The sequence below is a fragment of the Cryptomeria japonica genome, chromosome 4, assembly GCF_030272615.1.
Source record: "Cryptomeria japonica chromosome 4, Sugi_1.0, whole genome shotgun sequence".
NCBI classification, from domain to species: Eukaryota; Viridiplantae; Streptophyta; class Pinopsida; order Cupressales; family Cupressaceae; genus Cryptomeria; species Cryptomeria japonica.
The window spans coordinates 283,247,088-283,259,561 of NC_081408.1; the positions used below are offsets into that span (position 1 = coordinate 283,247,088).

General features: G+C 36.7%; 1 protein-coding gene across 2 annotated transcripts; it reads right to left on the reverse strand.

The window, feature by feature from the left end:
- Positions 1–1,960: 1,960 nt before the first annotated feature.
- Positions 1,961–5,080, reverse strand: LOC131077400 (probable disease resistance protein At1g61300). 2 transcript variants are annotated; one of them, XM_058014905.2, is made up of 2 exons: positions 4,335–4,910; positions 1,961–4,218 (listed from the first exon to the last, which is right to left on the reverse strand). In XM_058014905.2, the coding sequence occupies exons 1-2, from the start codon at positions 4,529–4,531 to the stop codon at positions 2,256–2,258; spliced, it is 2,160 nt and encodes a 719-aa protein (XP_057870888.2). In that variant the 5' UTR covers positions 4,532–4,910; the 3' UTR covers positions 1,961–2,255. The 2 variants fall into 2 exon arrangements, with proteins under 2 accessions (XP_057870888.2, XP_057870882.2); XM_058014899.2 differs by having other exon boundaries at positions 1,961–5,080.
- Positions 5,081–12,474: the final 7,394 nt, after the last annotated feature.

Sequence of the window (12,474 nt, forward strand, 5' to 3'; positions counted from 1 at the left end):
GATTTCTTAAGAGACTAGTTGTCATTGAGCCAATCAATGACATTTTGTGGATTTATAAATTGTTGGTTGAAGTTGTTGCAAAAGAAAGACATCTCTAAGATGTCTAAATGTTATTTGTGTGTTCAATATTCACTATTCACTCTATCTCTAGCTCCTCGGTAATATCCTATGAATACTTTTAGAAATTTTTGTTATTTTAAAAAATTTGAAATTTTTTAATATTATTTGTGGGTAATATCCCAAGGATACTTAGAATTTTTTAAATTTTGACCAAATTTAATGAAATACTACTCATTTGTTGCTTCAATTATTATTTTGACATTAGAATATTTTTTTGCGTTATGTCACATAAATTATTTCATTTTTGAAGACTTCAAATATAAAAATTTAAATAGTTGCTTTAGTCTTCCAAATGCATGAACTTAAAGAAAAAATCAGTTTGCTTCATTTTTGAAACTTTAAAACACATAATTATAACCAAACCTATTCTCACTTATTTTTGTAGTGTTCAAACACATGGTCAATTTTAAAAATATGGACAAAAAATAGTAGTATATATAATGGTTTTATATCAAAGCATAATTTACCAAGCAAAACTTCATAATTTTATATATTTTTATAATTTGGTAGTAAACTTATTTTATTTGTTTTATATCAAAGTATAATTTTCCAAGCTAAATTTTATAGTTTTGTATATTTAAATGATTCATCTATAAAATTCTTTTTTTTGCCAAAATTTTCTACCAATTTTCATCAATTTCAAGAAATTTGCCAACCAAATTTATATTATGTTCTTACAAAAAAATTAAAAAATCACCAATAAAATTAAATATTATTTCTTAAAACAAAAAAAAAAAATTACCAATATCTTAACCTTTTCCGAAAGAAGGTTTCTTAAAATTTTCCCTGCATTAGACCATAACATTGACCAATGCTTGTAGTTGTTATCATATCTTATGAATTAAATCAAGTTCACTTATATTACGAAGCTGAAAGGTTGCCAAAGGTTATCAATAGTGTAGTATTGGATGTATTGTAATTCTTTTCCAAATGTCGAATGGTATGCTTGACAATGTGGGGATGAAGATGGAATCTCAATGTACTATGATATACACCAAAGTCCTCTTCCCAGTCATTCTCGTACAAACCTAGACTTCACCTCTCATGCGTGTGATCTTGATCCCATCACTATGAGATTCTTGTTAGGGATAGGTTCCTAGGTCCATTGTTTTGGGGTGGATGAACTAGTTGTCTATCTGAATAGGTTTTTTACACTGTGAGTCAAGTAAACGGGAACTCAAGCATCCAAACTGCTACAGATGACTAATCAAGCTCTTATGTTTTAATTTGTTCCTGTAGATTATGAGATTCGCACTTTGATATCTGATTGTACATCTTGATATATAAGTAAATAAAATCACATTCATATTCATGTTGCTGATTAAAAAGCAATTCTGTATCTATTTTGGTAGTTCAATTTAGAAATTAAAAAAGCTCCACGGTTAGTTTTTTCACTTAGCACCAGATCAAAAATATTTATATCTTTATGCGTCGGTGTGATATCTGTGGAGTGTTTGCATCTATACAACTTTAATATCTGGGACTGGCTTCATATAGTTTTTGGTGTGGGTAATTTTCATAAGAAAAAAAAGAGGACTCTCTGTTTTGTAAAACGAATGATATGAAGCTTTTATGAAAATCTTATGAAAGGGGTTTTGTAAAAGGGGAGAGATTACTCTGTTTAGTTGGTGTATCTACAGTAAAGAGCTGAAGCTCCGTGTATCTAGTATATATGGCAGTCTTTTGTTTCTTATGTTGCTGCTATATTCTTCTGCTCTTTCTCTCCAATCAAACTCATTCTGAACTTGACAACAGAGTTAACCGAAATTTAGAATATTAACATAATTCTCAAACAGGAAGAAGAGTCTGATCATGAATACACGATTACAAATTCCAGCAATTTTTCGCAGCATAAAGTTTATGCGCATGATGTTTTTAATTACATAATTACTAAAATGTAATATTTTGCAAAATACAACATGCTATCAATCTTACAAGCAATAAACAGCTGTATCTAGAGTAAACAGCTCAAACTCTGTAATAACTTTGTTTAAATATCAATACATAACTACACACAAGCAATACTTTGCAAAATAAACAGCGTATCATTCAACAAGCAATTATTTCATGCTTCTTATTTATGGTAAAACTGTGGGCTAAACATGATAATTATCATGGATTTTTACGATTTCCACCTACTTAGCCTGAAGATGGTTCTTCATCTCTTCATCTTCGCAGTTGATTTCTTTCCACCATTTCATATCTCCTCTGATCTGTTCCAGAAATTTGAGATTATCAAGTCCCCGTGGTAGTACTTTAAACTTAATGCAATGGAATATAGCCAAAGTCTGCAACATGGGTAGAGCCCCCTCTTCGACAGAACTCGACAGACTCTCCAGAGAAGGTAACATCCATAGTTTGAGCTTGCGCAGCTTTGGAAAGCTGCCTTTCGTCCCAAACTCTTCTCCTAACTCCTTGAGCAGAAGGCATTCCTCAATCTCCATTTCCTTCAAATTGGATAATCTGCCAAACCTTAATCCAGAAAGAGTGAGCAGTAATTGAGAAGATTTCAGCTTTATATAATTGAGATTTTGTAAATCTGAGAATAAATCAGGGGTTCCCTCAATTTGACAGTCATACAGGTGGAGTCTCTCCAAGTCGTGCATGGCCCGCATGTCAGTGGGTAGATGTGTTTGACAGACTTGGGGCATCCAAAGTAGCCAAAGTTCTTGAAGCTCTACTAGATTCCCCACTGTTCTCTCCTCAATTGGGGAATTTAGGGCTAGACGCAGACGCTTAAGATGACGAAGTTTGCATACATCTTGCAAAGAAGCCTTCTTTATTTCTTCACCTTTTTCGAACTCCCATGAAAATGCAAACAGCGTCTTCCACATGTCAAGCTCTTGCAAACTAGTGAGCTGCGATATGTCGGGCGAAACGAACTCCAAATCATTACAGTGGGCTAACTTGAGAATTTGGAGACTTCTCATCTCCTTTATCATGGATTGAATAGAGATAAGAGGGGAGAAAGAAAGATCTAAAAACTGCACACTAGTCAGGTCAAATGCTTGATCATGGAGTACCCTAATCTGAGTATTAGAAAGCTGGACGTACTGGAGATCATTCAATTGCTGGAAGGACTTTGGCAAGAATTTAATGGGCGTGTTGCTGAGATCAAGTACCCTTAACATATCCAGATACTGCAGAAAGCCCTCGGGAATCTCTTCAATCGTATTGGAATTCAACAACAGAGTCACCAGCTTCGTGAAATCAAATTTGTCAGGCAGAAAACTGGTACAGTTATGCATCAGCGATATCCTCACCCATTGTGCATTTGCAAATGCAGAATATGGAAACTGTGTTAAACTCTGACCTGCACGGAACAAGCTATTCTGGTCGATCTCAGCTACGTGTACTGCCATATCTCTAAGCAAGTCATTGATTTTCACTTTCCAAATATCAAGGCCGTTCTCCTCTTTAACCTCAATGCCGACCAAACATCGGTCCGCCAAGATCTTGAGAAAACTGTAGCGCCCTTCAAATCTGCTTTTCACTAGAACCTCTGCCAACCACAATTGTATCAATTGATCAGCGTCGATTTCCTCGTCTTCTCTATAAGCTGCCAAGTACAGGAAACAAAGCCTGAGCTCGTCTGTTTCCAGGGCATAGTAGCTGTGCTTCAGCGGCTGGAATAAATCCCTCAGAATTTCTTCATCAATGCGATAAAACTGGGGATCAATCGCCTTTAGGTCCTTCAGAATGTTTTCCCATTCCGACGGGGCACTGCTGTGAAGCTGCGGCATTGTGCGAGCAAGCGTTTTAATAGTCAGGGGATGCCCTTTACACTCTTTTGCAATGCTTCTGGCCAAACTCTCTATCTCTCTATCCATACTCTGATCCTCCCCAGCTACGATGGCTCCTTTGCAGAAAAGCTCCCACCCTTCTTCCTCAGTCAGATGCTTCATTGCAATCATTCTGTCTGGTTTCATGCTCTTGCACACCTCTTTATCCCTGGAAGTAAGTACGATTTTTGTTGTATTCTCAGAAACAGAAATTGCCAAATTAGAAACATCTATGCTTCTCCGCACATCGTCCAAAATGAACAGCAGTCGCCTGTCCTTGAAAACCGAACGCGACACCCCTGCGGCTTCGTCAATGCTGAAATTGGATCGCCAAGGCAACTCAATTGTCTCAAAAATACGCCTCTGGAGCCCAGAGATATCGGATTCTCTGGACACCGTAACCCAAATCACAAGCTTAAAGAAATTGAGTACCTTTTCATTATTGTTGATTTGTTTGAGCAGGGATGTCTTTCCCACGCCGGGCATTCCATAGACGCCAACGACACGAACAGAGCCATCTTCCAGCATCCACGTCTCGAACTCCGACAGCTTCTCCTGGAGAAATTTGCCAACCAGCTCCTTCCCCATGGCCTGCAGCAGCGTCTCCGGAGGCTCTCCAAGGTCTCCATGCTTAGGAAAATCTGAATCTTTCATCTTCAGAAGCTCATCTATTTCCACTAGAGCATTACGGATCTTTCGACTGGATCTTTTGGCAACGAAACAGTGAGGGCAGCAACAACACAAGCGACGGTTCTTGTTTTCTTCGTACTGGAGAAAAACCTCTTCAGCAGATTTGACGATTTGCTCTTGTGTGCTCACCCATTGCCTCACCACTGCCAAAGGCTGTCGACCTTTCCAACTTAGCCCACTGTTAATATGATCGACTATTCCCTTCACACGATCTATCTCATGGCGGAGGCGCTCGGCATCGTTGGATACACTAGTTAGGTGCTTAATCTCTTTCATAATTGCCTGCAAGCGACTGCTTATAATCTCTTTCACTCTTCCACTAATGGAATCCATTTGCCCAAAGCGAACAAACTCTTAATACAAAAGGAAATAAAGAGAACTCATCGAAGCGCTGTTTTATATCTATAGATTGTAACCAAGCATATCCTCCTGTGCCTGTCTGAATATCGACCATGGATCTTTCTTCCTTGAACGTATTTTCTACACAACCTGACATTCCCCACTTTCTTGCTTTATGGCATCTCTACTATGGACGATATTCCCTTCTTTTCTTCTGCGGTCCCGCAACATCCGATGGTCGGCCCACATTTCAGTTTAAATAATTTCTCTTTTCTAGAATGCGTATAGAGATAATCGAAGCATATTTGCAATATTATTTTTATAATTTCAGTCTTGCATTTATGATCATCACACTTTTTTAAAGCTGAATTTCACTTTTTGGGTGATTTAAGAATAGTCAAGAAAGAGGTTATTTTATGTCACTAGATTTCTTCAAACTTAATTTGGGTTTCTCTATTTTGGAAAGGGTCATGAAAAGTAAGTTATTATTTACATATCGTATTAGCAATCAACTATTCTATTATTATTGCTGCATGTGTCCGACCAATAAATAAATTTATTATTATATAATTGTTAACTTTTAAAATAAAGGTGAGAAAAAGGAGGAGAGGGTGCTGGGAAATCTACTTTTGGAGGGTACTAGAAGTCAGGAGAACTCCTGGAAGTTGGTGCATAAGGAAATTGGATCCCTGAAAGATGGGTTTAAGGGAATTATTGAGACTTTCACAAAATCCCCTAGGCCTAGTAAAACTGAGAAGATCATGAGCATGATCCAAAAGATTTCTTGGGATGTTGAAACTATGAAGTTCATCCATGAGCATAGAATTGAGAGGTTGGAAGAGTATGTGAGTGATATCAAGGAAAATCTGATCAATCTGGTGGAAATCAGTAGGGAGGCGATAAAAAATAGTGCCAAAGGTTTGGAGAGAATTAATTCCATGATGATCGACTCTAGAACCAGGACCATCGCTAGAAAAATAATGCCTCAAAGGGTGGACAGAGTGTTGGTGGTGGGAAGACTAGCTCGGGTCCTTGCACTAGAACCAGGAGCCGGAGCCAAGACCCGGGAACTTCCTGATTCATCATGGAGGATTTGGAGATAATTAATAAGAGGATTATTCAGAAAAATATTGAATTGGTGCACTCTCTTAGTTGAGTGCTTTGCCTTGTTTTTTGGTTTTTTTGGCTTTCGGACTATGTGGGGTTTGTCCCTTGTTTTTCTTATTTTTATTTGTTGGTTGGCTGTTGGCCTTGGTCTATAGTACATTGGGTTTCAGGTCCTGTAAAACCTGTTTATCTTTATCAAAAACTTTGAAAATGTAGTTATCTTAGAAAATGTTTATTGTTTATAGAGTAGAAGGTCTTAAAGATGGGGAAGGAGAGTAGTAGATGATGCATTAGCATTTTAGTAGATGCGGAAGGAGAAAGTGACGATGGTGACCCAAATGAGGGTGGATTTACCTTGCCCTATGTTTCCTTTGGCAAGGTGTGGATGTCTGTGGTATTCCATGAGCAAAGGGCTCTTTGGTGGTACCTCTTGTTTTTGTGGTCTGTGTTTTTCTTTCTTCAAGGCCATCTTATGATGGTTTTCTCTTCTGGTTGGTTAGATTTGAGATAGCTTCCCTTCAGATATGCCTCTTTTTGGAGATGGGGTCTTGCGACTATGCTTTGGTGCTCTTTTCTCTTGGGTTATCGAAAGACTCTCATAGGGTTTTCATTCAGTGTGGAAGCGACTACTCATGCTTGGTTTGCTAGGGGCTATTTATGCTTCTATCCACTAGATTCTTTCTCTAAGATTTGTTTGGGGAGACCTCATAATTCGATCGACATGGGATGTTGGAGGCCTTCTTTAGGATGCCTTACTTGGGGTCATGAAATGGAAGTTTTGTTTCATACTATTTGTAGGGTGTATGATGCTGAGCATGGGTCTTGGCTTCAGTGTGTGTGGGCTGTGGGTGTGGCTTCCATTGTATTTTTTGTCAAGGTTATGCTTTTCACTTCGACAACCTTTTTCTTGTGATATTTTCCATGCATGGTCCCTAGTTTCTTCATTGTTTATTGATAGGAGTGGATGGTCTGTATTAATGCTTCTCATTCGGGAGAGGTTCTTGTAGTGGTTACCCCTTTTGGGCTTTGTTTATTTTCCTAGTGTTTGTTGACTACTCGTGCATCTAAGGCCTTTTTTCTTATAGTTTCTCACCTTGTTTAGAACTCCTCCTTCTACAACGCTTGTATTCTCTTTGAGTGGAATTTGTACTATTTCGGCCATAATTTTTGTTGTGGAAGTGTTTGAGACTTCTACTAGGATGTGGCAAACCTACTAGGATGTGGCAAACCCTTTAGAATGCTTCCCCTATTATCCTATACACCTCTAGCATTGCTTGTCTTTGGTCAAAGATGGTGAGTGTTTGGGATCCCTTTTCTAAAGAGGCTTCCAAGGTGAGTTTCCCTCTTTTTGTTTTCAGGGATCTAGGGTAGACTCTTCCACACCATTGCTGGGATTGAATGTCAGGTTTGGTTAGGGTCTTTGGGGTTTTCAGGTCTATGCACTTCTGAAGGGATGATGGTCTTCCCTTCGAAGTGATTTTGGTGTTGTTAGTCGTGGGTTGGTTGTGGATGCATGTTCAGGGTTGGTTACACTATAGACATTTAAGTAGAGACGGCTCTACTCCATTCTTACATGCTCCTTTGGTAGTGTTACACCTCCTTTGGGGATGTTATTTTCTTCTTGGGCTTGTGCTTCTTTTCCTCTAGTCCCTCATCTTCCTATGGTTCATTTGCTAGGTTGGTTAAGTTCTCTATTTGAGGGTTCTTATAACTCCTTGTGGGTTTCTTCCTTGTTTGAGAAATTCTTGCCTCACGATGGTCCTTCAAGTAAAAGGTTGTGGAAATCCTTTCAAAATCCATCATTTGTTTTCTTTTCCATTGATCGTTTTAATTCCAGTGCAAGGGGTGTTTATAGGGGGATGGTTAAGGGTTATTTCCTAAATTTGTCTATTCTGATTAGGAGATTTGGTTTGGTAGATAACTTTATTCCCTCAGGTTTGGTGCTCTAATCAAACGCACCTATTCAAGAAAGGGTTTTATTTTATTAATTTGTGTGTCTTGGCAGTCTGATTTCTAGTGAGTTCCACTTTTGTGCACTGGTATATTGGTTATGTAAATGCTATATTAAGGTTTCATTCAACTACTAGATGAAATTGATTAATAATCATGTGCATGATTGTGTATGTTTTTAAAGTATGTTGCTTTGAATGTTATTGGTACATGGATATATTAATGTATAAAATCAAGTATGTAGGTTGATTGCAAGGCCAATGGAATGGTGGTCTTTGGGGAACCCTATTGTTAATTTTATTTTGAATTGTTATAGTTTACTTTGTGAAAATAACAAAGTCTATTAAAGGCATCCTAACTAAAGGGTGACTTGCAAGCAAGACAACGATTGAGAGGTGAGCTTCTCATTGGCTTGGAAGAAGTTTATTTTCTTATGTAGGTCCAAAAGGAATGAAACCTTATACATCCTTGGAGAGATAACATCCTGTCCTTGTTTGAATGTATTTTGTTATTAAGTAAAACTGTATATATGTCTTAAGAAAAATACAGCTTTACAAGATTGCTTTACAACCATGTGTGATTTATTTATGAATAAATATATATGAATGCAATTTTCCAATGAAGAAAACTATGTATGTATTTAGATACATATTATAAAATAAAAAATGACACATTTAGCTGAATTTATTTGCATAACAATGTTGATCTAGTTTCCTTGTTTATGAAAATATATGTATACATATATATTTTATGCATAAAACAAAACACAGAGTAAGAATTTGATAGTCTCTATGATCTAATCCTACATTCCCTTAATGTTGTTTAAAGTGAAACTTTCATATTGTTAGTTATAAATTATGTGTTAACAAATAAAGAAAGAGAGACTTACATTAAGGCTAATAATAATAGGGAAAAAAGAAAAAAAAAAACTATTGGAGAAAGATATTTGGGCTCGTAAAAGGAAAGAAAGGAGATATAATATCCATTAAAGAGAGGAAACTTGAGTTTGAAGAGAGCATATGTTGTCTTACTCTCTAAAGTTTAGATATGCATGCAACCTTTGTGCCTGCTTGGAGTAAATGACCTATAAATCTTGTATAATATAAAGTATAGAATGAAATATAGGTATATTCAATTATGGAATCAGAAAAAATAAACCACCATGTATATAAAATAAATAAAAAAACATAGTTGAAAAGTAATGTGATGGGCCTAGTTGGTATATCATCTTGCTTATGTGCGGATCCCAATGGTGAGCCCCACCTTTGTGGCCATGGCCTAATATGTCCTCCTTTATAAGGTGTGACTTATGAGTTTGATGAAAACCATAACTTGTTTGTTCCTCTACCATAACATATCACATAGGGCATGGGAGTTATGTATGGGTTATGTAGTCTCATCTTGTAGATACAAATATATTTTAAGATGCATTCTCTAGTAGTAAGGTGAATATAGGAGAATATAATTAAGGAATAAGGAAATATAGACTAGATAAAGGGAGACATCCCATTAATGTATGAGCTGATATAAGTGTGTCAATTAATTTTTTTTCAATCCTATGATTTACTTATGTTTTTTATATTACATATGTTTTTTATATTATATTAACTATGCATTCAATGATTTGGTACTGATTTACTGACTTCCTTAATAAGAGTGAGTCTAGGATGTGAGACTACCACATTAGAAACACATTGGGGCTCATAAATTTGATATATTTCCTTGGATTTCTTTTTAACACTTCTTTCTAATAGTTTGGTTCACTCAATATTATTTTGACATGAATGTGTATGTTCTATAGTAGGACGACACTTTTAGGCTTTTGGTTTTTTATGTTCCTAACATGTTGATCATGAGGTGTTACTAATCCACCATCAAGAAAATGAAAACTGCTTTATATGGCATATTGTTTTATGTAAAATGTGGCCTACACAATTAATTCTTGAGGATTCATAATACACAATCATATTTAGGTATCTTCAATGTAGAACCCACGTATCCTCTCTATATTTGACATGGCTGATTATAAGCCTACAATGACTTAATCTTTTGAGGGATCAAACTTGAAAGTAATTTTTATTCACCCTTTAGTGATGGAACTTTATCGGAAAATATTTGTGGGATTTTCATCTACTTGGCTCATACAAAACCTAACATTCTATGTGTTGTAATAATTTTGTTTGGAGAAGGATAACAAATCAATTTAGTAGAAACTCCTCTACTCCTTTGTTTGTGATGAACACAGTGTGCTACAACTGTAATAATTTTGGTCACAATGCAAGATATTGCAAGGCAGGAGTTGGAAAGAAAAGGAAAATGATGAATGCTTCTTTAGAGGTTGTAGTGGAGAAGAGGAAGGAATTGAGGCAGGTTTGGAGAATGAAAGGGAACACAAGAAATAAGAAAAACAAGAAGGTTGACTCACTGAGCCAGCATGATGCATTCCATGTACATGTAATATCTCCTAAATATTAAGGAGGTGCAAGACCTTAGGGGGAGTTTCATATTAATCACATCTCACCCCAAAATGTTGAGAAGGATGGGATGTTGTAGATATGAGGAAAATCATCTCTAAGAAGAAGACATTGAGGGAGAAGATGAGATGGCAGATTTTATAGTTGATGCCTTGGCAATACATCAAGATTCAACATTATTGGCATGATGATCTCTGTGAAAAGACACTTGGTCAAAAATACACATCTACATATATAAGTTTGATTACTATTGTAAGTGTTGAATATTTTGAAGATAGTCCACACTATAAAGATGGTTGAGCATAATGGTGCAGCTAAAAATGCAAGAATAGAGACTGCAAGAGGATTGAATTTTGCAGCATCATAAAAGACAAATAAGTAGTTTTGAGAGAACATGCATATCAAGGTGTGCAATATGTAGTTCATGGGAGAGGCCAACATGAAGACAGATGGAAGAAAGAAGAGCAGATGGAGTATATTGGTTTAGTTTTGAGGGGGATAAAAAATGCACATGCTGGTAGTGGATCACAAGTGGAGTTGAGCAGACTTGATTAGAGTTTATTTTGTAATGTTTGGTCATTTCCAACATAAATTGTAATAATGGTTCATCAAGCTATAGTGGTGTATATAATCGTGTGTCCAAGGGAGAGAAATGCATAGACAAAGTCAAGGCATACATGCTTGAGATACATTCCATGTTACATATTGCAGATTCAAAGGGGGAGAAGAACAAGTTTGATTATGTTTGTAGCCAACCCCTTTAACATTATTATCAAAGGGGGAGAGTGATGATTGGTGTTGAAATCAATGCAAAAGGGGAAGATTGTTAGCATTGAGGTTGTCATTGATGTCAACATGTATGTATGCAAGGCTGAGTTGATGAAGTTACAGATCTAGACATGTAGGACACCCACTGGATGAAGATGTGCCAGGCATGCAGAGTTGATTGATGTCAACAACTGAGGTCATGCAATGGATAAAGATGCAGAGATAATTAGTGCCATGGAAAGAAAGTGCAACATGATAGAGAATGTATAGAGTGATTACACAACACTCACAAGACTATGATACAAAGACATGCAGGACACGTACTAGATGGAGATGCAGAGAAATGTAAAGGCATGTAAGACAATAGGATGGCTAAGTATAATGATGCAAGATTATGAGATCTCAAATGAAGATAATATTGGATAATATGGGGTTGCATTAGGTTAGCCAAAGTTGTGTAAGTTGAATCAATATGCATGTAGGTTGCATGGAGTTAATGGCCTCAAATAAAATAGAGAGCTTGCAGGAGTCTGCTATGGGACTTGTAGCTGGCTACAGAACCAAGGCCATAGTGATGTGATGACATGAAACAAACAGGTTTTATCAGGAGATAATGTGTTACTGCAACATCATATAACACATCATGTTAGTCACACATGGTATCATGCAACAGGATACAGAAGAAAAATATGTAGTACATGAAAATGGACAAAGGAGACACATGCCAAAGTGTTGGAAATTAATTGGGTGGTTTGATATGACTCAGAAAAAGGTTCATTGTTGTTTTACTAACATGTCATGTTAGTCGCACTCTGCCGCATGTTGAGATGTATATAACACATTGTGTTATCGACATCACAATTTCACTCAGCAACACTTCATTTTGACTAATTGAGTCTCAAAGTAGCGAGTGTGGATAAAACACAAGATTAGTGTCATCGCAACTCTGCAGGGAAGGACTTCAAGTAGATCAAGTTAGCTATGAAAATGTAAAGAGCGCATAGCACACAGTTTATTGACTTTTGTCATTTCACCCAAAAATATTTTGTGCAGATTGGGTGAGTTGCAAAACTACAAAACACACAAAATGTGTGTGTTATTGGCATCAATCGGGAAGGTGTAAATGGTTTCACCATTTCGCAAGTCAACTTTCTGCTTTGACAAAGGGCTTCAATATTTTGTGAAATGCGCATAACACACATATTATCGACAACCTGTCTTTCACCATTTTCCAGTCAGCATTT